Consider the following 24,516-nt stretch of genomic DNA (forward strand, 5'->3'; position numbering starts at 1 on the left):
TGGAATAAATGTGTACTAATTTTGCACAACAGAACATAGCCGGCTTTTAGCATTTCCCAAAACAGTTATACGTTGTGGGCCAGTCAGAAGGAGCCCTATTCCAAGAAGCAGAGATCAATTGAGAAGGTCTGGTCCTCAATGATGATGCTCCTTAAGTCTTGAGGCAACTGTGTTTGTGTGAACCAAGTAAAAATATGTCATTATTCTGTCAACGAAATCTGGGGAAAAAAAACATCTTAATATTTGATAACATTTTTTTTTCCTAGCAAGCAGCAAAGGATAATATGAGAAGGAAAGAAATGGAAGAAAAGCAGAGACGGGCCAGAATAGCTCAAGAAAAAGCCGAAAAAGAAAAACGAGAAAAACAACAGAAGAAAAAGCACCTGCTGGATATTAAAACAGGTAACGTGGTCAGCAACCTGATTACTCCAGATGGCATTTAGAGCAACTTTTGGGTTGCTAAGGCAGAAGAAGTGGTTGACTTAAAATTCCCTGCTGCGTTTGAGTGATTGATCCCCTCCATGGTCTTTTCATATTTTGCTCGGTCCTCAAATTGTAACTACTTGTCGATTTAATAGGTGAGGATGTGTGCGCCCTCAGTTAACGCTTTCTCGCTTCTGGCAAGGGAAGAGCCTGTAGCATCTTATCATGCCCATAACAGGAAACTAGATTGCACAATTTGTTTCTTTTGAAGGGGCTGATTCCTCTTCCCTCTGATTAATGTCTTCCTTTGTGCTGGCTTGCTCACTCAAGGTGAAAGTGAAGTGGGGGAAAAAAAATGAGGAGCAGACGGGCTGCAGGGTATGGATAACTTAAAAGTTAGTTAATCTGCATGTTAGGGTTGATTGATGGACTCCGCAAAACAGCCCTTTAAACCACGTAAGGCAAGGATTTGAAACGGGAGAAAAATACCTGTCCAAAGATGGGAGAAGGCAAGGCTATGTAGCACAGTGGTTCTCAATCTTTTTAATGCCGTGACCCCCAACCGGTCGTAAGTCGAGGACTACCCAACCGGTCATAAGTCGAGGACTACCCAACTGGTCGTAAGTCGAGGACTTTCCCTGCCTGGGAGTGCTGCGCATGCGTGGTGCCGCCCCCTGCATCAGCTGAGGCGTAGCTGGCAAGCAGCAGAGACAGCGCAGACCGACCACCGGCTGGGCCACCAGCTGGCCCAGCCCAAGGGAGGTAAGGCACCCGCCGGGCCTCACGCGCGCCAGCAACCCTCCCTGCGCCCGCCGGCCTCCCACCTCCCACTCCTGGCCCTCTTTTACTTACATTTTTAGTAGTTGCTCAGCAGGGAGGGGTGGAAACTTCTAGACAGCTCACTGCAGACAACTTGCAGCACTGTTTGCAGAATGGGACTTTTGGCGGGCTCAGCAGGGCAGAGACAGCCTGGACAATTCCTATTGGCTTTTGAAAGCCAATAGAATAAAAGGGAGTAGCACAGCTAAGGAAAAGGGGGAAAAAATGGCGGACTGCATTGTTTGGCGACCCCTATGAAATGGTCGTTCGACCCCAAATGGGGTCCCGACCCACAGGTTGAGAACCGCTGATCTAGCAGAATCTCAACTCAATGGATGAATACCTAGAGCTAAATCTAATAAGATTTGTAGCTTGACATAAAGTTAAGCTTTCTGTGCTGATTGCTGATGTAGGCTGCTTGATGGCTCTCATAACAAGATCTCTTAAAAATGCACCATTAGGGAGAAAAATATAGGTTGCAAAACACTCTGATTGTGTTAATGATACAAGTGCCTCTTGGCTTCTGCAATAATGTTAGGGTGGCAAAAAGTACCCCCATCCTTTTTTTTTTTTTTACATGTGTGTTTTTGAAGTCCACCGTTGCAGTTAACATTCTGAACATTATTTCTTACTCTCCTATCTACAAATGCATAGTCCCATATTTCTGCTTTTGGGATATGAAGCAGCTGTATTGCCTGGAGAAATTGTATCTTAGGGCCTTAGATTATCCAGCTTCCGTAGTGCTTGATGTTCCTACAAAATGTTCCACTGCCCAGAGAGAGTTTCCTGGTGATTATGCATAACTATAAAAGCTTGGCTTTCTTTTTGACTCGAGAAAATAATTTCCCATATAAATAGTGCTCAATTTTTAACGCAGCCCGAGGATTGCCAACAGGGCAGGCTCCTGCTTCGGAGTAAAGTAATTATGAACTTCAAGTGTGTGTATGTGTGTAATTGGCAAAGAAGTGAAATGCTAGCTGCCAGGTTGTTTTCCAGATGAAATACAGAGTACTGGTGATGAATGATAAAGCTACACAATTTAGGACTGGCTTGAATAAGAGTTAGCCCTATTCCTTATGATTGCTACTAAATGATTTAAATCAATACAAGTGACCTGCCTTTAATTCATTTATTGCATTCAGAATATCTGTTCATCAACCCACTCATTGTTCCATTGGCTCTGGGCAGCTTACAATAAAACTTGAACACAGTGACAAGGAAAAGAATAGCAAATAGAAACAAAATCATCACATTGATGAAGAATGCGGTGATGAAGAAGGTTTAAGGTTTAAGACCCTTTCTGAACAGGCAATCAGTTCCACAGTGAAGTGGAATTGATTGATGGGAAAAGCAGAAATTGCTCCTGTTGTTAGTCTGGGATCTGCAAAAGAGGCCCTCTTGAAAGCTGGAGAATTTGAGGTGTGGTGAATGGAGTAGAGAGTCCTGCAGACAATTGGAGCCTCATCTAGAGCCTTGAATTAGGCTCAGTAAGCGATTAGAAACTTGATTATTTATTTTTATTTTTTGAAGTCAGGAGTTTTAAAAGTTTGCAATTCTTTTACTGTGTCTCAGTGTTGCAAATCAGCCACCAGAAGGTCTTGACAGTTGGCAGACGTGTGCTCAGTTGCACAGTTTTAGAATAACTATGCACGTTTGTATTTCCTGACACCTCTCTACTGCTCCAGATTTCAAGCTAAACTCGTTGACTTCTAGCCATCGCCTTGCTTAAGAAAAGCAAAACTCAATCAACCCTTACGTTACCACAGAGGGTAAGATGGGCAGCCAATAAATTTTAATAATAATAATCCATATAAAGTCAAAATTGAGAAGACAGCAACAGACAGTAAGTGCCGCCTATGCAAAGAAGCTGAAGAAACAGTGGATCACCTGGTAAGCTGCTGCAAGAAGATCACACAGACTGACTACAAGCAGCGGCATGACAAAGTAGTAACAATGGTGCATTGGAAGATCTGCAAGAAATATCATTTGCCTATAAGCAAGAACTGGTAGAAAATGATAAAATTAAACTGCTCTGGGACTTCGGAATTCAAACAGACAAGCACCTGCAACATAACACCCCAGACTTAACAATTGTCGATAAGAAAGACAAAAAAGTCTGCATAGTGGACGTGGCAGTGCCTGGAGACAGCAGAATAGACAAGAAAGAACTGGAGAAAATAACAAAATACAAAGACCTACAAATAGAAATAGAAAGACTGTGGCAAAAGCAAGCAAGGGTAGTACCAATAGTCATAGGCTCCTTGAAGGCAATCCCAAAACAACTGGAGCACCACTTGAACACCATTGGCATTGACAAATTCGCCATTAGTCAATTGCAAAAGGCGGCCTTACTAGGAACTGCTTCCATCCTGGGATGATATCTGTAATGCTATCAAACATCCACCTCTGCCTATCCCAGGTCCTTGGAAAGGACTCGATAGGTGGACAAAAATGCCAAATCCAGTCTGAACATCTGGCTGACTGCGATGATTAATAATAATAATAATAATAATTTTTAAAAAAAACTTGTTTCAGGTCTCTTTCTCCAAGTAAGTTGCAGAGATAACCAAGCCTCAGAACATTAGTTTTAACTTTTACAGTTCCATAAATAAATGGCTGAAGCATTGAACCTTGTGGTATTAATCTCATTCCCCTTTCAACTCCTTCCAATTAAAACTAAGGTAACTAATCATTAAAAAAAAATACCTTGTGTTTGAGAGGAGCGCAGTGGCTCCTGAGGTTAGAATGCTGGGCCGATGATTGGCAGCCTCCCGTTTGAAACCTGTTGCGTGAGGCAGGTTGAGCTGCCTGTCACCCTCTCTAGCTCCCATCAACCCAACGATTTGAAAGTGGGTGACTGCAAGTAGATTAATGAATACTACTTCGGTGAGCAACTTCACGGGGACGTGAAAGGACCCCCTCCCCATCCCTTGGGCAACACTAATGTCACCAGTGACATCCGTTCACCACGGAAACACGTTGCTGCTGCCAACACAAAAGTATTAATATTGTTGTTTAAGAAACCGAAGACGTTTTTCAGTTATTTAACGAGCAGCGCATGCATGCAGATTAAAAGAAATAAATTAACTCCAGTTACAGATGGAAAGTATTGTCAGGAGGTATTAAGCACCCATCGTTTTTCAGCTGCTCTCGAGACTGTAAGTGGCTTTATAAGATCCTCTAGCTTTATAAGAGAAATGATTGTTTCATGCCTAACAGACTAGGGCAGAATTTTCCCTTTCATTCCAATGTTCCTTTAGAAGAAGAAAGAAAGAAAGAAAGAAAAAGAATCTAAAAGTTCAGTGTAATAATTCACCATGTCTAGAATGGAAGCACTAGAGACCCATCCGCGCTTTTATCCATTAAAGAAAGCAGAAGAGCTTAATGTAGCTTTTGCCAAGAATGGTCGCCTCGCAGATACATTTCTCTGAGAGAATTTCCGCGTGACGATTACCAGCTTTTAGAAGGGCGCCAAAGCGCGAGGTCGAAGTTGCGCCGCGCTTGAAATTCTCGTCGCCTCTCGTTTCAGCCCGCGTTGTGTGGTGGAACTTAATCAAACTTAAGCCGAGTGTGCTTTAGCCACCGCAGGGTGAAACGGCCTCCAAGCTCACGGCTTGAGAATCTGATCGGTGAGAGAATTCAAGGTTTATCTGAACTTGGAACGGTCAGGTTTTTATTTCCAGAGTATTCCCTGTATCCCTCTAAATCCTTTGACATTGCTATGGTAACCCAGAAAACAGAAGGAATTCTCTGCCATTTGTTTTTCACAGAAAAGGATGAGACAGGAGTGATGGATAGTTTGCTGGAGGCTCTGCAGTCAGGGGCAGCTTTCCGCAATCGAAGAAAGCAAGCACCCAGGTTTAAAGGTAAATAATTTCTTTTTTTCTCTCTCTTCCCTCCTTTCTGACTCTCTCTCTTACTTTCTATAGAATCATGCCACAAGCCTAGTTTAAGATAACCCACCCGTTGGTGGAAAAATGCAGGCCAAAACTGCTTTGGAGCATGTGTGTGTGTTTTTTTTAAATCCATTTTATATTGCAAAGGCAAATGTAGCAAGGATGTACACCTGAACATTGTGTTTGCAAGCCACATTTTACAAAGAATAACAGCCTTGCTTTCTAAGTTCAGGATTCTTTGCCTCAACTTTTCCTCCTGTTCTGCTCTGTGTTTTTCTCCTAGACTAGAGGATCTGTAGCTTTATTTGTGACAGGATAATGTCTGTGGAATCATGGTCCCTTTGGATTAAAAAAAAAAAAAGTGATCAGTGGATTTTCTGTCGGTTTTTTAATCTTTTGTTTTTAAAAAGAAATCTATGATTTATTTAGTTATTTGTTTTTTTTTTTTAAAAAATCTCCAGTTGAACCCCAGGATTTCAGCTCTACTTCTACGGCACCTGTTTTGAAACCTTGTAATCACGGTAATTCATAAATCACGTTTTCTTATCCCTGTTTCTATCGATTTGTACCTCTGTCAGCAAATACGATCTTTCTTGATTTTGCTCTGTCTAGATTAGCGTAATAGAGCATGAGACTTAGTAGTCCCACTTCCGTCCTCTTTTCCCAAAATGCACGTTGATTTGTATATGAACACTCTTAATCAGGGTATTTAATTTCCGAAACAGATTGTGATTGTATAAAAATAGTTAAATTGATGTCGAGCGTTGGCACAAGAACAAGAAAAATTGACACCTTTGATCAATGGGTTTTCTTAACATATTAGATGAGGAGATACTTTGAATTCGTATTTTGTTCCATTCTTCAATTACCAATCTCAGAAGTTTAAACGCATAATAATACACATGTGCATAAATGGTAAATGCAGCGAGCTGTTGCATTTAAATTACTATGTACTATGTCCTTTCAGTGAAGCAGTCGACGTGATGTGCTGGTGCCTGGAAGATGTGAGGGTCTGGATGGGGGTGAACAGGCTTAGACTCAACCCTGACAAGACCGAGTGGCTCTGGGTCTTGCCTCCCAAAGGCCAACTGGATGGTCCATCTTTAGTCCTGGGGGGGGGCCAATTTACCTCCCTCAGTGCAGGCACGCAACTTGGGTGTCCTCCTGGACTCACAGCTAAATCTGGAACAACATCTATCAGCTGTGGCCAGGGGGACCTTTGCACAGGTTCGCCTAGTGCACCAGTTGCGGCCTTATTTGGACCGGGAGGCTTTACTCACAGTCACTCATGCCCTTGTCACCTCAAGACTGGATTACTGTAATGCGCTCTACATGGGGCTACCCTTGAAGAGCGTTCGGAGGCTGCAGTTGGTTCAGAAAGCAGCCGCGAGAGCGATTGTGGGCGCGCCAAGGTATGCCCATGTGTCACCTATCCTCCGCGAGCTGCACTGGCTTCCTGTGGGTCTCCGGATGCAATTCAAGGTGTTGGTTATCACCTTTAAAGCCCTTCATGGCATAGGGCCAGGTTACTTACAGAACCGCATTCTGCCGCATAGCTCCCAGAGTCCGGTGAGGTCCCATAGATTGGGCCTCCTTCAGGTCCCGTCGGCCAGACAATGTCGGCTGGCGGGCCCTCGGGGAAGGGCCTTTTCTGTGGTGGCTCCGACCTGGTGGAATCAGCTTCCCCCCGAGGTTCGAACTATTCCCACCCTGCCGGCCTTTAAGAAAGCCGTTAAAACCCTCCTGTTCCGGCAGGCCTGGGGCTGATGTCCCCGGGGGGCCGGGATATGATCGGACTCGCGGTATGACTGCTTTATTTTATTCTTTTATCATTGTTTTAACTTTGTACGCCGCCCTGAGTCCTTTGGGATTGGGCGGCATATAAATATTGAAAATAAATAAATAAATAAATAAATAAATAAATAAATAAATGTATTCCATGATCTCACATCAAATCTGGATCCCATCGGTGCTCCACTGGTTGACATCTCCGGAAGTCCTGCCACCCTATCCTAATTATTTTGACAGATGTTACGCATCTGTCAAAATGTGTTCATGTTTTTAAATTACAGTTCAATTTTTTGGGAATTAAAATCGAAGTGAAATTAAGAATCAAAGTTAAGGATAAGTCAAGCTGAAATATACTGTACATTCCCGGGGTTCTTTTTTTTTTCCATTTAAATCTTGGAAATGTAGTCTGTAAAGAACATATAAGTTCCTTAGCATGGCTGAGAATAAGGAGTCATCTCCTTCAGCATATTAATGACAGTCAGCCAAGATATTTCTGACTAGTCACAAGCAAGGCAAACAATGGTTTATAGCCAGACATAATCGGAGGTATACTATTTCTGGTCACAGATGTTCCATTTGCTCTCATGAATGTTTGATAATTCTGTAAGTGAATATATCTGAATAGCAGTTTTCTTCCTTTTCTGCTTATCTGTGATTATGTAGAAGAAAGTAATGCAAGGGACAAAGGGGATTTTTGCATTTCTCATGCATTGTTTACAGTCTTTTTCTTTCAACCCATCCTCAAAGTATAGAAGGTACTTTAGTAAACAATGGAGAAACCCTGTAGCACATTGATAGAATACGTCGGACATGTCAAACACAAGGCCCGGGGGCTGGATGCGGCCCGCGAAATAGTTTCATGTGGCCCATGAAGCCATCCTGGAAACAGTGAGGGAACGGCCCCTGCTGCCTTGGCCCTGGCCCAGGCCAGCTGGGAACCAATGTACAATTTTGTGGTTGCCATCTATGCTGAAACGCATTCAGTCTTAGCTCCACAAAGCCGTCTAGAAACAGCGAGGAACCAGCCCCTGCTGCATTGGCCCCGCCCCCTGGGTGCATGCTGGGGAGGTGTCACCCTTTGTGAGGAATGAAGAAATGGACTATGCCTTGGCGCTTGCCCCGGTCCCACCCCCTTCTGCCAGAGACCCTCAGATCTGTCCCACTCCTGCCCAGGCCCCCACAGGCACCCTTGACGTGAACGATGTAGAGCTGGCCATGCCCACCCAGTAGGCCACACCCACTCCATGCCCACCCTGGCCACACCCACCTCCCCCCCCCCCGAGGGCAACCGCAATGCTGATGCAGCCTCAATGAAATTGAGTTTGACACCCCTGGAATACGTGATTTGCATGGAGAAAGTTTATTTACCGGCTTTGTTTATAGACCGCCACACTCCATATGGGCTCAAAATTTAATTATGGATTCTTCAGGAAGAGTTTGGAAAACATATTGCCTGGAAGCCTGAAATTACATGTTTACATAGCTAATACTAGGGTAAGATGAAGAAGATGGATTCCTGGACCTCAGTCTTTAAGAACTGAGGGAGCCTTATTCGTTTTAGCAAATCGACAGCAGGTCAACAAACCAGAAATGTACCTGCTATAAACTGTGGTGATTATTTAGTCCTTGTTTCATTTATTTTCGCTAATTGTATATTATGCACACGCCAAGTCTTACGAAATATAAAAATATGAGGGGCTAGGATCAGTATGAATTCTGGGTAAAGGTAATGAAGGTAATGAGTTGAAAGACTAGTGAAAGGAGGCTGAAAGTCTAATCATTTAGGCTAATTTAGATTTTTCCAACAGGTTGTTTTTCAAATCAGTGCATCTCTGTTCATGACACCTGTTATAAATTCAGTATTAATCTCACAGCTGTGTGTCTATATCAGGGGCCATCCTTTCCATCCGTTCTACAGTTTCCATGATTTTAGCCATAGTTTAGGTCTCCCACTTACACACCCCACACCCTCACACATTCTTCTGCTCATTCTAACACTAGAGGGTGCCAGTCACTCACAATTCGGAAAACATATAGCATTTTTATTTTTTAACAGAAATCAGAATGGATGAGTGTGCTTATTTTATTTTGGTTTCTTTTCATGTGACGATTGCTGGTATATTTTTCCAGGATTTTTTTTTAAATTCAACTCTCTTTGTGATTTTTGTATCTAAGATGACGTGACTGGGGAATATGCAAGCATTTGTAATTCATAAATAGTTTTAGAAACAGCAACAACCAAAGTTACTATCTTTTTTCCCACCCGTCTAGATTATCTAAATTACAGTCGCTGTATTGATACTCAAAAACTAATTTTATTGGGTTGTTTGGTATAAGTATTGGTTGGAAACATGTAGAAGAGGCCTTCATCCTGCAGTGGACAAGCTAAAATGACAAGGACAATACTGCTAAGCTAAAAAAAAACAACAATATTCATTTGTTCATGAATATTGGGCTTGTTCCTTATTTGCAGATTTGCTTAAGTGGAGCCCAGAGGTTGAACTATACTTGGATGGTTCACTCTTATTCCCTATTCTTTTGTGAATTTACCAAATGAAACATCCACTTTTGCAGTTGCACTGTAGATGGTAGTCTTTTCCCGTTCATCTCGCGGGAAAGGGGGGGGGAATAAAAACGTATTTAATTCAGCACAATCCATCATCAGGCAGCTGTTCGGAAAGTAGCATTCTAAAATGCTCTCAAATGTCCAGTAGCAAAAATAAATGAAGGGCATAGTGCATTAAGGGATTTCCAACCAGGTCTCTCAGGGCAGAGAAAACGGCTGCGTGAGAGAGAGAGAGAGAGCTCCTGGGACAGATTACGAATCTCACTGCCTTTAGCAATAGCTTCCTAACTAATCAGTCTCCAGCTTACACCCAGCTCTTCAGCTGAACCGCTTCCTGTTTGCTAAAATTGGGACACCCCCAATGAATCTCCGAGTTAACCCCATTTCACGGCCTCCCACGGACAATCATAATGGCCCTTTTATTTCTAGGTACGGCTCCTCCCCACTGTGAAACTATGTTCTACTTGAAATGCTCTTTAACTCAGTGGTTCTCAACCTTTTTAATGCCGTGACCCCCCAACCGGTTGTAAGTTGAGGACTACTCAACCGGTCGTAAGTCGAGGACTACCCAACTGGTACAGCACTGTTTGCAGAATGGGACTTTTGGCGGGCTCAGCAGGGCAGAGACAGCCTGGACAATTCCTATTGGCTTTTGAAAGCCAATAGAATTAGACTCTATTCAAGAGAGTCTATTCTATTGGCTTTCAAAAGCCAATAGAATAAAAGGGAGGAGCACAGCTAAGGAAAAGGAGAAAAAAATGGTGGACTGTGTTGTTTGGCGACCCCCATGAAATGGTCGTTCGACCCCAAATGGGGTCCCGATCCACAGGTTGAGAACCACTGCTTTAACTCAAGCGTCTGTCTCACTGAATAGGAGGGCAACTGTGAGGATAATTTAAGTATCTTGAGATAAAAATACGTGGAAATGTATCAACATTTCCAAATACGTTTGGACGGCAATCAATCAATCAATCGGGGTAATATGTAATATGGTTGGCAACAATACCAAGAGAAGCGAACGTGTTATTCTGAGGCTGGTTACCTCTGGTTGAGGCACACAGAGTAAAAACTGCTACTGCTACTATGTAGTTTTTTTTGTTGTTGTTGTTGTTTTGGGGGCGTCAATGATTCATAGATAAAACAAGGAGTATCAGAGTTCCGCTGCAAACCTCCAGTTGATCAGCAGGGGGCAGCCTTTTACAAAGTTTTATGGCTTTAAACATTTAGCTCTTTGCTGCCACCCAGCCGTGGCCGGAAGTTTCACAATCCAGATTTAATAGCTCTGAGTTACATCAGATGATACCTAAGAATTCAGCTCAATCAAAAAAAAAAAAAAACCCTCTGAAATTTATCTGTAGCTGGCATATAGCGTATCTTTTTTTTCCCGTTCCCTGGAATATTCACAAAAGCTCTTCCTCTGTTCATTTGTGGCCTTGAAGTTAGTAATTGTGTCTTCACAGTTCTGTGCAAGAAAGAAGATGCATAATTTTCCACCGACTCAGATGATAATTGGTTTACCAAATTTCCTGAGCTATGAAAACCTGCTTTTTATTTACGTGTTGAAAAGAACAATTATACCCCACTTTTCACCCTGAAAGGAGTTATCAAACAAAAAGTTTAGTAAAATAAGGCTGATAAGGCCTCGGCCAAACAGAAGGAGAAAAATTGCATTTATTTCTAAGCCTTGCTGAGTGTTACTTTATTCGCTCATTTATTTTACATGTGTCAAATAAAGCAGAAAGCTCTGCTCCTTGAACATTAACTACTCTCTTTCATATCTGCAGAATCTGAATTGAAAACCCACTTCATACAACAGCTACAGGTTGCACAGCCCAATTATTAGTGAATCAGGTTGCCTCTTCATAAATTATGCTTATATACTTTCATATTCCCGAAGTGCAAAGTTTGCAAACGAGAATTTTTAAAAATGCTTTCCCCCATGGAGCCTTTTCTATTACTATAACCTCAGTACACCTAAGACAATCTTTTCATTTTAAAGATGAATTATCTTGGGGGGGGGGGGGATGCTAGTTGTAGTTCAATAGTTGGAAGACCATAAATTTCTCTCTGCTCCCTCTTCCCAGGTCTAAACAGAAAGTGGTTTACTCTGGACTAATGTCCTTTTAATATGCTCTTTTAAAAAAATAAAATAAAATACAGCCCTGCGAAAGGTCACCGGTGCATGAAAGAGGTGCATTCAACTGTGAATTGGCCATAAATTTGAATAGAAGATTGTGAAATGTATCAGATGGTCCTTTTCAGCAGTCCTTGTTTTAGAAAAAATATATACACCAACTGATGCTTTGCTGCAAAGGGTGCGGGTAAGGGATTGGGCAGCACAGATGGATAATTCATGTAATATGATTATTAACTTCCTTGAATCTCTAAGTGGAGAGATATGCCTGTACTTATAAGAACCCTTTCTGCTATTTAATATTTTTGTGTCTCTCCTCTGAAGTTCCTTAGTCTGTTAGGAATGGAAGTGCAGTAAGACGCCAATTTCCTAACAAGGCTTGGCTCTATGTCTTCTGTCTATCTTACTCTCTCTCTCTCTCTCCTTTATCTTTCTATCTATCTCTATCTCTACCTCTCCCTATCTATCTCTATCTGCTCCCTCTATCTCTCTCTCTTCTATCCTACCCCATCTGTCTGTCTCCCTCTCTCTCCTTTCTACCTCTGTCTGTCTGTCTGTCTATCTATCTATCTATCTATCTATCTATCTATCTATCTATCTATCTATCTATCTATCTATCTATCTCTGTCTATATCTCTATCTATCTCTGTCTATATCTCTCATCTGTCTGTCTATATATATCTCTATCATCTATCTATCTATCTATCTATCTATCTATCTATCTATCTATCTATCTATCTATCTATCTATCTATCTATCTATCTATCTATCTATCTCTATCTAATTTGGCATCTCTCTTGCCTGGAGGCAAGTCTCAGTGGCTTACAATCATTAAAAGCAACAAGATAAAACAGGGGTCTTCAAACGTGTCCCTTTTATGACTTGTGGACTTCAATTCCCAGAATTCCTCAGCCAGGCACGCTCAGGAATTCTAGGAGTTGAAGTCCACGAGTCATAAAAGAGCCAAGGTTGCCTACCCCTGGTATAGGGTTACTTGCCCGAGCAGGGGGTTGGACTTGATGACCTCCAAGGTCCCTTCCAACTTTATTATTATTATTATTATTATTATTATTATTATTATTATTATTATTATTATTATTATTATTATTATTTCACATATTTGGAAAGAACTCCTATTTGGCTTTCTCTGGCTGCTTGCCAGGGCATGGGATTTATTTATTTATTTGATCATTTTCGGAAAGGAAAGCAGAAATTGAATTCTTTCAACTCTTCCTGGTTAATTACACTTAGCGGGACTGAAATGCTGGGGAAACCAAGACGTAATTTCTCAATTAATCCTGGAGAGGAAAAAAATAAAATAAGGCGAACATTTTAAAGTGCCAGCAGCCAAAAGCACGGGCCAGGACTGGAGCCATTCTGTTCGGTTGTGATTATGTCGTACACACAAGCTGAAGCCACAGCCTTAGTGTCGTCTGGGCAACTCCAGTTGCTATAGCAATGGAGCTCAGTCGAAGGAGCAGGGTGAATGTTAATTGCAACCATTTAGCGCTGCCTTCCATGCCTCCGTCTACGGAGCCCTGTGGCAGAGCCACCAGGATGATCCCCGGGTGTAGCAGGAAGCAAGTAGCTGCCTCACAGCGATAGTACGGACGGGCAGGTCAGCATGCATCTCCTTAGCCCCGGTGGTTTCAAAACCACGGTTTGTTTTGCATATACAAAGATAATTTTTCACGGTGAAAAGTAATATGCCTGGGGACAGAAGCTCTGAAGTGGCTTAGAGAGGGCCAAGGCTTTTTTGCTTTGATCTCTTGGGCATGTCTAGTTTAATGAAAAGAAGGAGCAGGGATGACATGAGAATGTGGTCCACTCTTTAAAGGGCAACCACAAAGGAGGGGGGTCAACTTCAGAAGCACCCAAAAACAGAACAAGAAGCAACGGATGGAAACTAATCAAGGAGAGAACCAACCTAGAAGTATGAGAACGTCCATCACATTCTGATGCTACTGGTCAATACCCTCGGCTTAGCAGATGTTATGACTCCAGAAAAGTGTAGAGAAGAGCAACAAAGAAGATCAGGGGACTGGAGGCTAAAGCATACGGTTGCTGGAATTGGGTATGTCTGGTTTAATGAAGAGAAGGAAGAGGGGGGACATGATAGCAGTCTTCCAATATCTCAGGGGCTGCCATATAGAAGAGGGAGTCCAGCTATTCTCCAAAGCGCCTGAAGGCAGGACAAGAAGCAACGGATGGAAACCAACCAAAGAGAGAAGCAACCTAGAACTAAGAAGAAACTTCCTGACAGTGAGGACAATTAACCAGTGGAACAGCCTGCCTCCAGAAGCAGTGAATGCTCCAACACTGGAAGTTTTTAAGAAGAGACTGGACAGCCATTTGTCTGAAATGGTATAGGGCTTCCTGCCTGAGCAGTGGGTTGGACTAGATGACCTCCAAGTCCCTTCCAACTTTATTATTATTATTACTACTACTACCACCACCACCACAACTGTGCCCAAAAGTTTTGTTGTTAAGTGAGACACTTGTTCAGTGAGTTTTGCCCCCCTTTTTACGACCTTGCCGCAATTGTTAACTGCAGTTGTTAAGGTAGTAAGTGAATCTGGCTTGCCCATTGACTTTGCTTGTCGTATGTTTCCCAAAAGGGTGGGTCACTGCAACTGTCCTAAGTATATGCCAGTTGCCAAGCGTCTGAATTTTGATCACATGACCACGGGCATGTGGAAAAAACGGCCGTGTCATTGTTTTTTTCAGTGGCCTTGTAACTTTTAAGCTGTCATTAAATGAAAGGAACATAAGTTGGGGTCTATCTGTAATTCTTAAGAATGTAGGAAGGGGATCAATTGAATGATCCCACAAAAATAAAGTTTAATGGTGACCTATCTCTCTCTCTCTCTCTCTCTCTCTCTCTCTCTCTCTCTCTCTCTCTCTCTCTCTCTCTCTCTCTCTCTCTCTCTCTCTGCATGCTTGCTTTGTACTGTTTGGCAACATCCAAATACGATCTCCATTCTGTATTCTGGAAACACAATGTCATCCTTTCACAAGGGCGGACAACCTCCACATTCAATAACGGAGCAAAAGTGTTTATGTTCACATAAAACACAAGGGACTTGGCACCGTGAACACCTATCTGATTTAGCAGTTCTTTTAACACAGTTTTAGAGGTTCCAGATAGCGTGGCATATTAATGCAAGTGAGCTTAAAACAAAATGCCTTTATTAAAATGCAGTCTCTTTCCACTGATTATTGGGTAGCTGATGAAATGCGTGTGTGCTAAATTCATAATATATCTTGGCTTGAAGATGCTGTTAAAAGTGTTTGAATGTAAGTGAAATGTTTACCTGCTCTGACGTGAGCACTTTCCTTGTGCTGTGTGCCCCTTTAACTTTATTCATACAAAGCTAAATAGCCTTTATCGGTCACGTTTTGCATTTTCTATGTGCACAATCTCTCTGGATGAAATGCCGTTACCATTTAGATAAATAATCTGTTGAAGTAGTAGTCTGAGTTATAGGGAATTTTATTTTCCTACCCATAGCCCAGGGGTAGGCAACCTCGGCTCTTTTATGACCCGTGGACTTCAACTCCCAGAATTCCTGAGCCAGCCATGCTGAGGGGAAAGGGAGAGGTTTCCAAGCTGAGCCAGGCTGGCTCAGGAACTCTGGGAGTTGAAGTCCATGAGGCATAAAAGAGCCAAGGTTGCCTACCCCTGTATTAGACAGACAGAAATAAAATTTCCCCTTGATTTTCAAAGAAAGGTAGCGTTGTAGGGCAATTTAATTTGAATGTTCTGGGAGTTGAAGTCCACGAGTCATAAAGCGGCCTAGGCCTAGGCCAGAGATAGGCAACCTTGGCTCTTTTATGACTCGTGGACTTCAACTCCCAGAATTCCTGAGCCAGCCTTGCTGAGGGGAAAGGGAGAGGTTTCCAAGCTGAGCCATGCTGGCTCAGGAATTCTGGGAGTTGAAGTCCACAAGTCATGAAGGGGCCAAAGTTTTCCCCATGCTGGCTCAGGAATTCTGGGAGTTGAAGTCCACAAGTCATGAAGGGGCCATAGTTCCCCCATGCTGACTCAGGAAGTCTGGGAGTTGAAGTCCATGAGTCATAAAAGAGCCGAGGTTGCCTACTCCTGCCATAGCCAATCTCCTTTCCCCAGTTCAGTTCTGCTTATCAAGCTATTTTCTGTGAATGGAAAAGGCTAATCAGGGATAGAACCATCTTAGAAATAAGGAGAAATTTCCTGGCAGTCAGAACAATCCATGAGTGGATCAGCTTGCCTTCAGAAGGATCCCTTGCTTGAGCAGAGGGCTGGACTGGAAGACCTCCAAGGTCCCTTCCAACTCAGTTATTCTGGCGCCTTTCAGTTTAAATTAAACCCAATCTCTCTAGAATGTTGTTGTTAGTTGCGAAGTTGTGTCCAACTCATCATGACCCCATGGACAACATTCCTCCAGGTCTTCCTGTCCTCTACCATCTTCTGGAGTCCATTTAAGCTCACGCCTACTGCTTCAGTGACTCCATCCAGCCACCTCATTCTCTGTCGTCCCTTCTTCTATTGCCCTCCATCTTTCCCAGCATTAGGCTCTTCTCCAGTGAATCCTTCCTTCTCATTAGGTGGCCAAAGTACTTGAGTTTCAACTTCAGGATCTGGCCTTCTAAAGAGCAGTCGGGGTTGATCTCCTTTAGGACTGACCGCTTTGATCGCCTTGTAGTCCAGGGGACTCACAGGAGTCTTCTCCAGCACCATAGTTCAAAGGCCTCCATTCTTTGGCGCTCAGCCTTTCTTATGATCCAGCTTTCACAGCCATACTTTGCAACTGGGAAAACCATGGCCTTGACTATACGCACTTTTGTTGGCAGGGTGATGTGTCTGCTTTTTAGTATGCTGTCTAGATTTGCCATAGCTTTCCTCCCCAGGAGCAAGCTCTAGATTGTACCCCACTCCATAGGAACTTCATTTGTGAATTGCACCAATGTAAGTATGAACTTTTCTTTAGACCTATTACTGTTCAGTTGTTTGCCTCTCCCTTTACAGTCTCTTAAGAACTTCCCCCTCATTCCCCCCTCTTCATCAGTTGTCCATACTCTTGTGTGCTTTCTCTGTGTACTGAAACCTTGACAAAGTGAGGCTATGTGCCCTCTCTAACCTAACTTTTACACTTTAATCATTTCTGCTCATAGCCATGCCTGGTAACCGTGGCAGGGAAGAGCAGAGAGGCTAACAGCATTGAGTAAAGAGAGGATAAGTAGGTAGAGTGTGATTCAAAGCTTGACTGTAGAGAGATGGCTCTGACCTTTGGACACTAATACCAAGGCGATCCTTTAAACTGATATATTGCTATGCCGAAACAACCGGTTTTGTAGAGAAAGAAAAAAAACCAGAGCTGAACTGAGGCCTTCAATTAACTTTAAGATGATTATTTTAAGAAGAGACTGGATAACCATTTGTCTGAAATGGTATAGGGCTTCCTGCCTGAGCAGGGGGTTGGACTAGAAGGCCTCCAAGGTCCCTTCCAACTCTATGACTACTACTACTACTATTACTACTACTACTACTACTACTATTATTATTATATAGTTCCAGTTCATCAGACAAGTATAGTGTTCTCTATGGAGAACAATATTACTAAAGTGTTTGAAGAAGGAAGGAAGGAAGGAAGGAAGGAAGGAAGGAAGGAAGGAAGGAAGGAAGGAAAATAAAATGAAGGAAGGAAGGAGAAATAGAGAGGGAAAGGAAGCAGGAAGATGGAAGGAATAGATAAGAAAGAGAAAGAAAGAAAGAAAGAAATTCAGTTAGAGAATTATTAAAGTGCCTGGAAAAATAGGATTAGTTCAGCATCCAAAGAGACATGTATGCTGTCAACTCTACAACGAACCTGGCTCCAGCCATTTTGCTTGTTTTAGGTTGCCACAAAGAATGGGGGGGGGTGCGAAGAATTTCTACTAGTCTAAACATTTTAGAGGTGGCTGGATGGAGTCACTGAAGCAGTAGATGTGAGCTTAAATGGACTCCAGAAGATGGCAGAGGACAGGAAGGCCTGGAGCAACGTTGTCCCTGGGGTCGCGATGGGTCGGACATGACTTCGCAACTAACAACAACAAAACATTTTACTGTCCCTTGGGAACCAAGGTCATTTCTTTTTTTTTTTTTTAAAGATATTGGTTTTTTTAATTTTTAAGAAAAAGTACTCAGGACACACCGTGGTGTTTGGGTAATCAGACATTCAAAAGTAAAAACATAAATAAACAACTCAACTTAATACATTCACTGTCTCCTCTCTATTTCCCTCAAATAACATAATACATTTAAAATATTCCATTTCTAAATTAAATTTCTATTACTACTAAACCTGTTTCAAAACTTTATCAGTTTACAATTACCATAATCAAATTTAACTTTAAATCAACAAGTTATCAATTCAGGTATCACTTCCAGATGTATTCTAGTTCTTAATCTCTCTCATCCCTCCTTTTATCACCAATCTCATTTATTTCTTCTTCCAGTACACAATATCTTAGTTAAAAAGTAATGTTAAACCTTAATTCATTTCAATTAATTACACAAACTTCTAATTTCATCCAACTGATTATCGTACCTTATCACATCTATGTTATTGTACAAAAAAAGATCATCTAACTAATTTAAAACACTTCATTAATTATTAAAACCATCCCAATCTTAAAAAACCATTTTTTCAATTCCAATACATAATTTTCATCAAAATAAATTTATTATTCCAAAAAGTACATTCTTAATCTATTTAAAATATCTGTTCTAAAAATCACTCTCGTATATATATATATTTATATTTTTTTCTTGTTTCTAACTCTAAATCATAACCCTTAAAACAATTCATAAATCCAACATTGCCTTTTAGTCCATTACACAATTTTAAATTTCTCTTTTCAGTCTAATTCTGGCTTTTTTTCTGTGCCAGGCAGGTTTCCACAAACACACTTCCCTTTCAGGCAGTAAATCTATTTTTGTTGCTTGCAGTAGCCTTTGAAAGGATAGAAATCCCATCCTCTGCATTAGACATCTAGTTCTCTCCTCGGAACCAAGGTCATTTCTGTCTGTTGGATCGGGGGGTGGGGTGGGTGAGCATTTGGTTAGAAAATCTGCCAAACCCTTCTATTGGGGAACGTAGCCGATTGCATAGCGCTGGGGTGGGAACTTCAACCTTGTACTATTGTTTCTCTTCGAAGGGGATTTTAGACTTGGTTTCACTTTTGACCGTGCCGATGCTATGTAACCAATAAACACGTTCTCTGAGGACATCTCAAGCCTCGGACTTCGATTTGTTTGGTCTTGTTTATCAGAACCTTGATGGGTGCTTTTCCAGGGAGGACTTAGCATAAGTGAGGCTCCCTAACTGCAGGTTATTGCTCCTCTCCCCAACACACATATTATTGGGCGACACTACTTTCAAGGTGTCTTCAGGGCCCTTGTGATATGTAAGGAAGGAGGGCTTCTTTGAGATCGAGTGGAAAGCAAAGTTGTAGGAGGTGTGGCCCTTCCTGGGGATCTGTTACTGAAGGATGGTGTTTCTTTAGACCCTGGAGATTCAAGTTCTAATCCATCTTCAGCCATCAAAGTTGGCTGGATTCCTTTGGGACCATCATAGTCTCGGACCAGGTCACCATACATGGACAATGTGTGTTCTGCATTTGGTTTCAAGCTCCTGGAGCAAAGACAGATTTATCAGCTGCAATTAATTCTAACCATCAGCTAAACAGCACATGATTTGATTGCTTCCTGCGCCAAAGACATGGAAGATGTGAACAGGCAACATTGCTTTAATTTCTTTGACGTAGATGACTTCTTTGTAATGGCTGGCATATTTCACAAGGTGTCCTGTGAGTTCATGGCTTCTTCCATCTTATTCCTCCCAAGGTTGAGCCATTCACTTCCAGCTGGAATTATTGCATAAGCGTAATGCCTCCGTCTGAAATTCAACAGGAATCCTTGGGAATCTCACTAACAAGCTTACCTTGGTCAAAGAGTCTCAGCTTGTATCCGTTTGACTTTCCGTATCTTTTCAGATCTTTCTGATGATTTTGTTTTACCGAATGTATGTTTCCTAAAACTAATAAGTCACAACATTCACAGGAGGTGATTTAGTTCTTCGTGTTTTTACGGCAGTATAAATTTCTAGCTAAAATAAGGAAATGCTCTCCTTAATAGGGGATGACTGTGACGCCTGCTGCATCTGTGTTATCTTACTCCCTTTTTCTTCCGTAACAGATGTCAAAGTGCACACTGACAGCTTTTTAACAATAAAAAGCTGCTTTTAAATTGCCGTGTGGGAAATGAAGAAAGGCATGTCACTCTTACTTCCAATAACGTGCATTTTTTTTTGCAGGCCTAAAACCTCTTACTGATAATTAAAATTAAAACCTGAGAAATGGAGAGATGACTTTGTGATACCATGACAACATCACATTGCTAAAATTGCTGCCTCCGGTGAGATAGCATCGAAGCCATCCAGTCTAGATTGTAACACAGCTCCATAAATTGAGACAGTCCCTTGAATCCTCGTTGCCGAGTTTGGTAATCTGTTTTTGGATGATGGATATTCCGTGGTAATGCTAAAAATCAAGAGCTCTAGGCGTGTGTAAATGAAATTATCATGTCGGTGGGAATCAAGTCATGTGGATTAAAAAAAAAAGCTTGTTACTGCAGGATGCTGACTCACTAGAAGAGACCCATGTGGTTTCCTCATAAGCAGCAATATGAAGGAACCATCCCCTTTATTTTGCTTTAGGGGAAGAGCTTCTCCATTTCTGTGATTTTATGAGAAGAGATGCTGTGAAGAAAATCATGACGAGAGATGCTGGGAAAGTCTTAGAAAAAAAAATATATAAGCAGCAAGTTTGCAAGCATTTTGAAACAAATATGGCGATTAACAGAAGCTGGCTAAAAACAGATTATAATAATAATAGTAATAATAATAGTAGTAAAGTTGGAAGGGACCTTGGAGGTCATCAGTCCAACCCCCTGCTCGGGCAGGAAACCCTACACCATTTTGGACAAATGGCTGTCCAGTCTCTTCTTAAAAACTTCCAGTGTTGGAGCATTCACACGTTCTGGAGGCAAGCTGTTCCACTGATTAATTGTTCTCACTGTCAGGAAGTTTCTCCTTAGTTCTAGGTTGCTTCTCTCCTTGATTAGTTTCCACCTGTTGCTTCTTGTCCTGCCTTCAGGTGCTTTGGAAAATAGCTTAATTCCCTCTTCTTTGTGCCAGACAATCTTGTTGCTTTCTTTTCTAATATGACTGGAATAAACCAAGGGAATGCTGTGGATGTAAAGTATTTAGACTTCAGTCTTGGTAAAATAGACCATCGCCTCAATGTCTGTGGAGGTTCTCAGTTCTCCGGGTCATGACTGTCCCAAAAAGCAACTGGGCTTTTTTTATTTTTCCCCCCCTTGAAGACGTTTTGCTTCTCATCCAAGAAGCTTCTTCAGTTCAGTTCCATTCCTTCCGTTCCCTCCTACCATTCAGTCAGAACGGAAGAAGTTCCAATTTATCTGCCCACCTGGTTTCATAGTTGACTGAACAAGCATGGCCAACTCATAGTCCTTAATGGGTCTATGTCTGTAGGGGAAGAGTCATGCAGTGAGGTTCTTCATGATGTGGTCCAGACTTAATACTCTTCCACAGCTTCATAAATGACTTAGAGGAGGGACTAGAAAAGATGTGCATAACATTTGCGGGTCACACAAAACCGGTGGGGGAGAAATTGCTATCATCCCAGAAGTCAGGTTCAAGATTCAAAAGAATCTTACGAGACTTATGAGGTGAGATCTGGTTCAAAAACAGTAACTGTGAGAGGGAGCTTGGCGTCCTAGTGGACGGTCACTTCAACACGAGCCAGCAGTGTGCAGCCGCAGCCAAAAAAGCGAATACAATCCTTGGTTGTATAAATAGGCAGAGAATCAGAATCACATGAAGTTTAAGTACTGATTTATAAAGTCTTAGTAAGGCCACACCTGGCATACTGCATCCAATTTTGGTCACCACATTATAAAAAAGATGTTGAGACTTTGGAGAAAGTGCAAAGAGCAACTAAGATCATTAAAGGCCTGGAGACTAAAATATATGAAGAACAGTTGCAGGATTTGGGTATGGCCAGTCTAGAGAAAAGAAGGACTGGGGGGGAACATGGTAGCAGTATTTCAGTATTTGAGAGGCTGCCACAAGGAGAAGGGGGTCAATTTATTTTCCAAAGCACCAGAAGGCAAGACAAGAAGCAACGGATGGAAACTAATCAATGAAAGAAGCAACCTGGAATTAAGGAGAAACTTCCTGACAGTAAGAACAATCAACCAGTGGAACAGCTTAACTTCAGATGTTGTGGGTGCTCCACCACTGGAGGTTTTTAAGAAGAGACTGGATAGCCACTTGTCTGGAATGGTATAGGATCTCCTGCTTGAGCAGGGGGCTGGACTAGAAGACCTCCAAAGTCCCTTCCAGCTCTATTCTGATTGATTGACTTGGACATTGAGCATTCTCCAATAAAACATTCAGTGGCGAGAAATACAAGGCTCTGCACAAGGTTTTGCCCAGGAAAAAAGGCCAGATTTTACAAAATTCCCAGTACCTGGTTTAGCAGTTGTGAAAAGGATCTGGTTGTCTTCCTAGATTACAGATTAAGCCTGAGTCAGGAATGTGCTATGTCTGCAAAAGAACCAGTGCAAGTTTGGGCTGAGTCAGTACTGGTATAAGTTCCAAGATCACAGGAAGTAACACTACAGTGCACCGGACGGACCACGTCAGGAAAACTGTCCACTTTCTGACATTATGTCCCTGAAGATAAGAACCAGTGGGTAGAAGCTTTACAGTGGGAGTATCAAGTTCGAAGTACACGTATGATGTTGCCACCATTATTCCTTCTCAGCTTACCAACGTACTGGGGGAGGAGGGGAAGAAATGGAATGTGGGCTCCAGATAACAAGAACTCAGCCCATGTGAACCAAGGACGTTTCAGCAGATGTTTGCAAACACACAGTCCCTTTCTCATAACAATATCTTGACACTCGATTGGACCGTGTGACCGGCACTAATAGGAGGTGGGAGAATTCTATATTTTAATTAGAGTGGCTTGCGCGGGAAGTAGCCAGAGCTGGTTTTGCTTTCATCGGTGCCAAAATGATGTACTCAGTAAAGTTTTGCGCTAAGAGATTGGATTGTCTCAGTTGAGTTTGTCAGTCGGAACCAGGACAGGGAGATCCACACTTATAAGCAAGAATTTCTGACTGGAGGTCATCAAGCAACGGAACGGCCTCTCTTCGGAGATCCTGGATGCTCCATTGCTGAAAGTTTTCCAGATAAGATTGGATAGATATTTTTGGGGGCGGCGGCCTGAGGATTTCTATGCAGGATGGGGAGTTTGTCTTTTTGCATCCTATGTTTTTAAGACAAATGATGATGCCAGTGGGATGCATCCTGTTATGTTTTCTTTAAAACGTTGCAGTTGCAGTAGAGTGTATGAAAAAACAGGAGCATTCTGCAGAAATGTAACATTTTTCTTCCGTGTTCTGTTGAGAGACAGTCTTTCGAAATTATTCATGAGCTCATGGATTATGGATGCCTTACTTAGTACCCAGTGAGCAAACTAAGGATGACTAATTTAATTTTCAAAAAAACCACATAGATAAGGTGGAAATTTAAGGTATCGCTATACCCTTTTCGTTCCACCTAGCGCTAACGTTTTAAAGGGTATGCGTACAGTTTTAATATGGCTACCATATAATTCAACTTCAGAAAGATGCCCTAACTTAGTGGTGGCGAACCTATGGCACACGTGCCAGAGGCGACACGCGGAGCCCTCTCTGTGGGCACGCGCCATCGCCCCAGCACACGTGGTCTCTAAAAATTCGCCATCACTGGCCTAAGGCCAGCCAGCCTAGAGCCACCATTGGGGAGCCCACCATCCCACCCACCAAAGACCCCCTGATCTCCCCCAACCCTGCCTGGCTCCCACAGGTGTCCCTCCCCATAAGCAATATCAAGGTGGCCACATTCGCCCCGGCCATGCCCACCCAATCTGCCATGACTACTGCAGCCACATCCATCCAGTGGCCACGCCCACCCATTCTGCCAAGCCCACTGTAGTTGCACCCGCTGAGTAGGCCACACCCACCCAGCGATACATAAGTGGGTTTTGGGTTGCAGTTCGGGCACTCGGTCTCTAAAAGGTTCGCCATCACTGCCCTAACTCTTTTATTTGTGGGTAACATACACGCTGAAAGAAAGAAAGATAAATAAATACGCCACAATGTACAAAAAGATGTTGAGGCTCTAGAAAGAGTGCAGAGAAGAGCAACAAAGGTGATTAGGGGACTGGAGGCTAAAACATATAAGGAACGGTTGCTGGAATTGGGTATGTCTAGTTTAATGAAGAGAAGGACGAGGGGTGACATGATAGTAGTCTTCCAATAGTTGAGAGCCTGCCACAAAGAAATGGCCAATTTATTCTCCAAAGCACCTGAAGACAGGACAAGAAGCAACGGATGGAAACTGATCAAGGAAGAGAACAAATCTAGAACTAAGGAGAAATGACAGAACAATTAATCGATGGGAGGACTTGCCTCAAAAAGTTGTGGCTGCTCCATCACTGGAGGTTTTTTTTAAACATTTGTCTGAAATGGTATAGAGCTTCCTGCTGGAACAGGGGGTTGGACTAGATGACCTCCAAGGTCCCTTCCAATTCTTATTCTGTTTTGTTCTGGGTTTTTCAAAAACATTCCTAAGAGGGAAAAAAAAAAGATCTAGGAATTGTTCAGATAGACAGAGCACAATTATGCACATTAAAGACCTTATCTGTGTTGGTTTAAAATATTAAGAGGCAAAAGTTTGTATCTTTGTAAGGATGACAAATATGATTGGAATAGAATATAAAAATATAATTAA

General features: G+C 42.3%; 1 protein-coding gene across 4 annotated transcripts in view; it reads left to right on the forward strand.

The window, feature by feature from the left end:
• The window catches only part of DIAPH3 (diaphanous related formin 3), a 119,668-nt gene that overhangs the window by 59,217 nt on the left and 35,935 nt on the right, over positions 1 to 24,516 (forward strand). For all 4 annotated transcript variants that reach the window (XM_039329829.1, XM_039329831.1, XM_039329832.1 and 1 more), the window contains 3 exons: positions 267 to 402; positions 5,013 to 5,108; positions 5,600 to 5,659. In XM_039329829.1, coding sequence (XP_039185763.1) covers positions 267 to 402; positions 5,013 to 5,108; positions 5,600 to 5,659 — 292 coding nt within the window. The remainder of the gene's footprint in view (positions 1 to 266; positions 403 to 5,012; positions 5,109 to 5,599; positions 5,660 to 24,516) is intronic.

Source organism: Crotalus tigris, unplaced genomic scaffold (assembly GCF_016545835.1).
Source record: "Crotalus tigris isolate CLP2741 ecotype Arizona unplaced genomic scaffold, ASM1654583v1 scf7180000024417.1347922, whole genome shotgun sequence".
Taxonomy (NCBI): domain Eukaryota; kingdom Metazoa; phylum Chordata; class Lepidosauria; order Squamata; family Viperidae; genus Crotalus; species Crotalus tigris.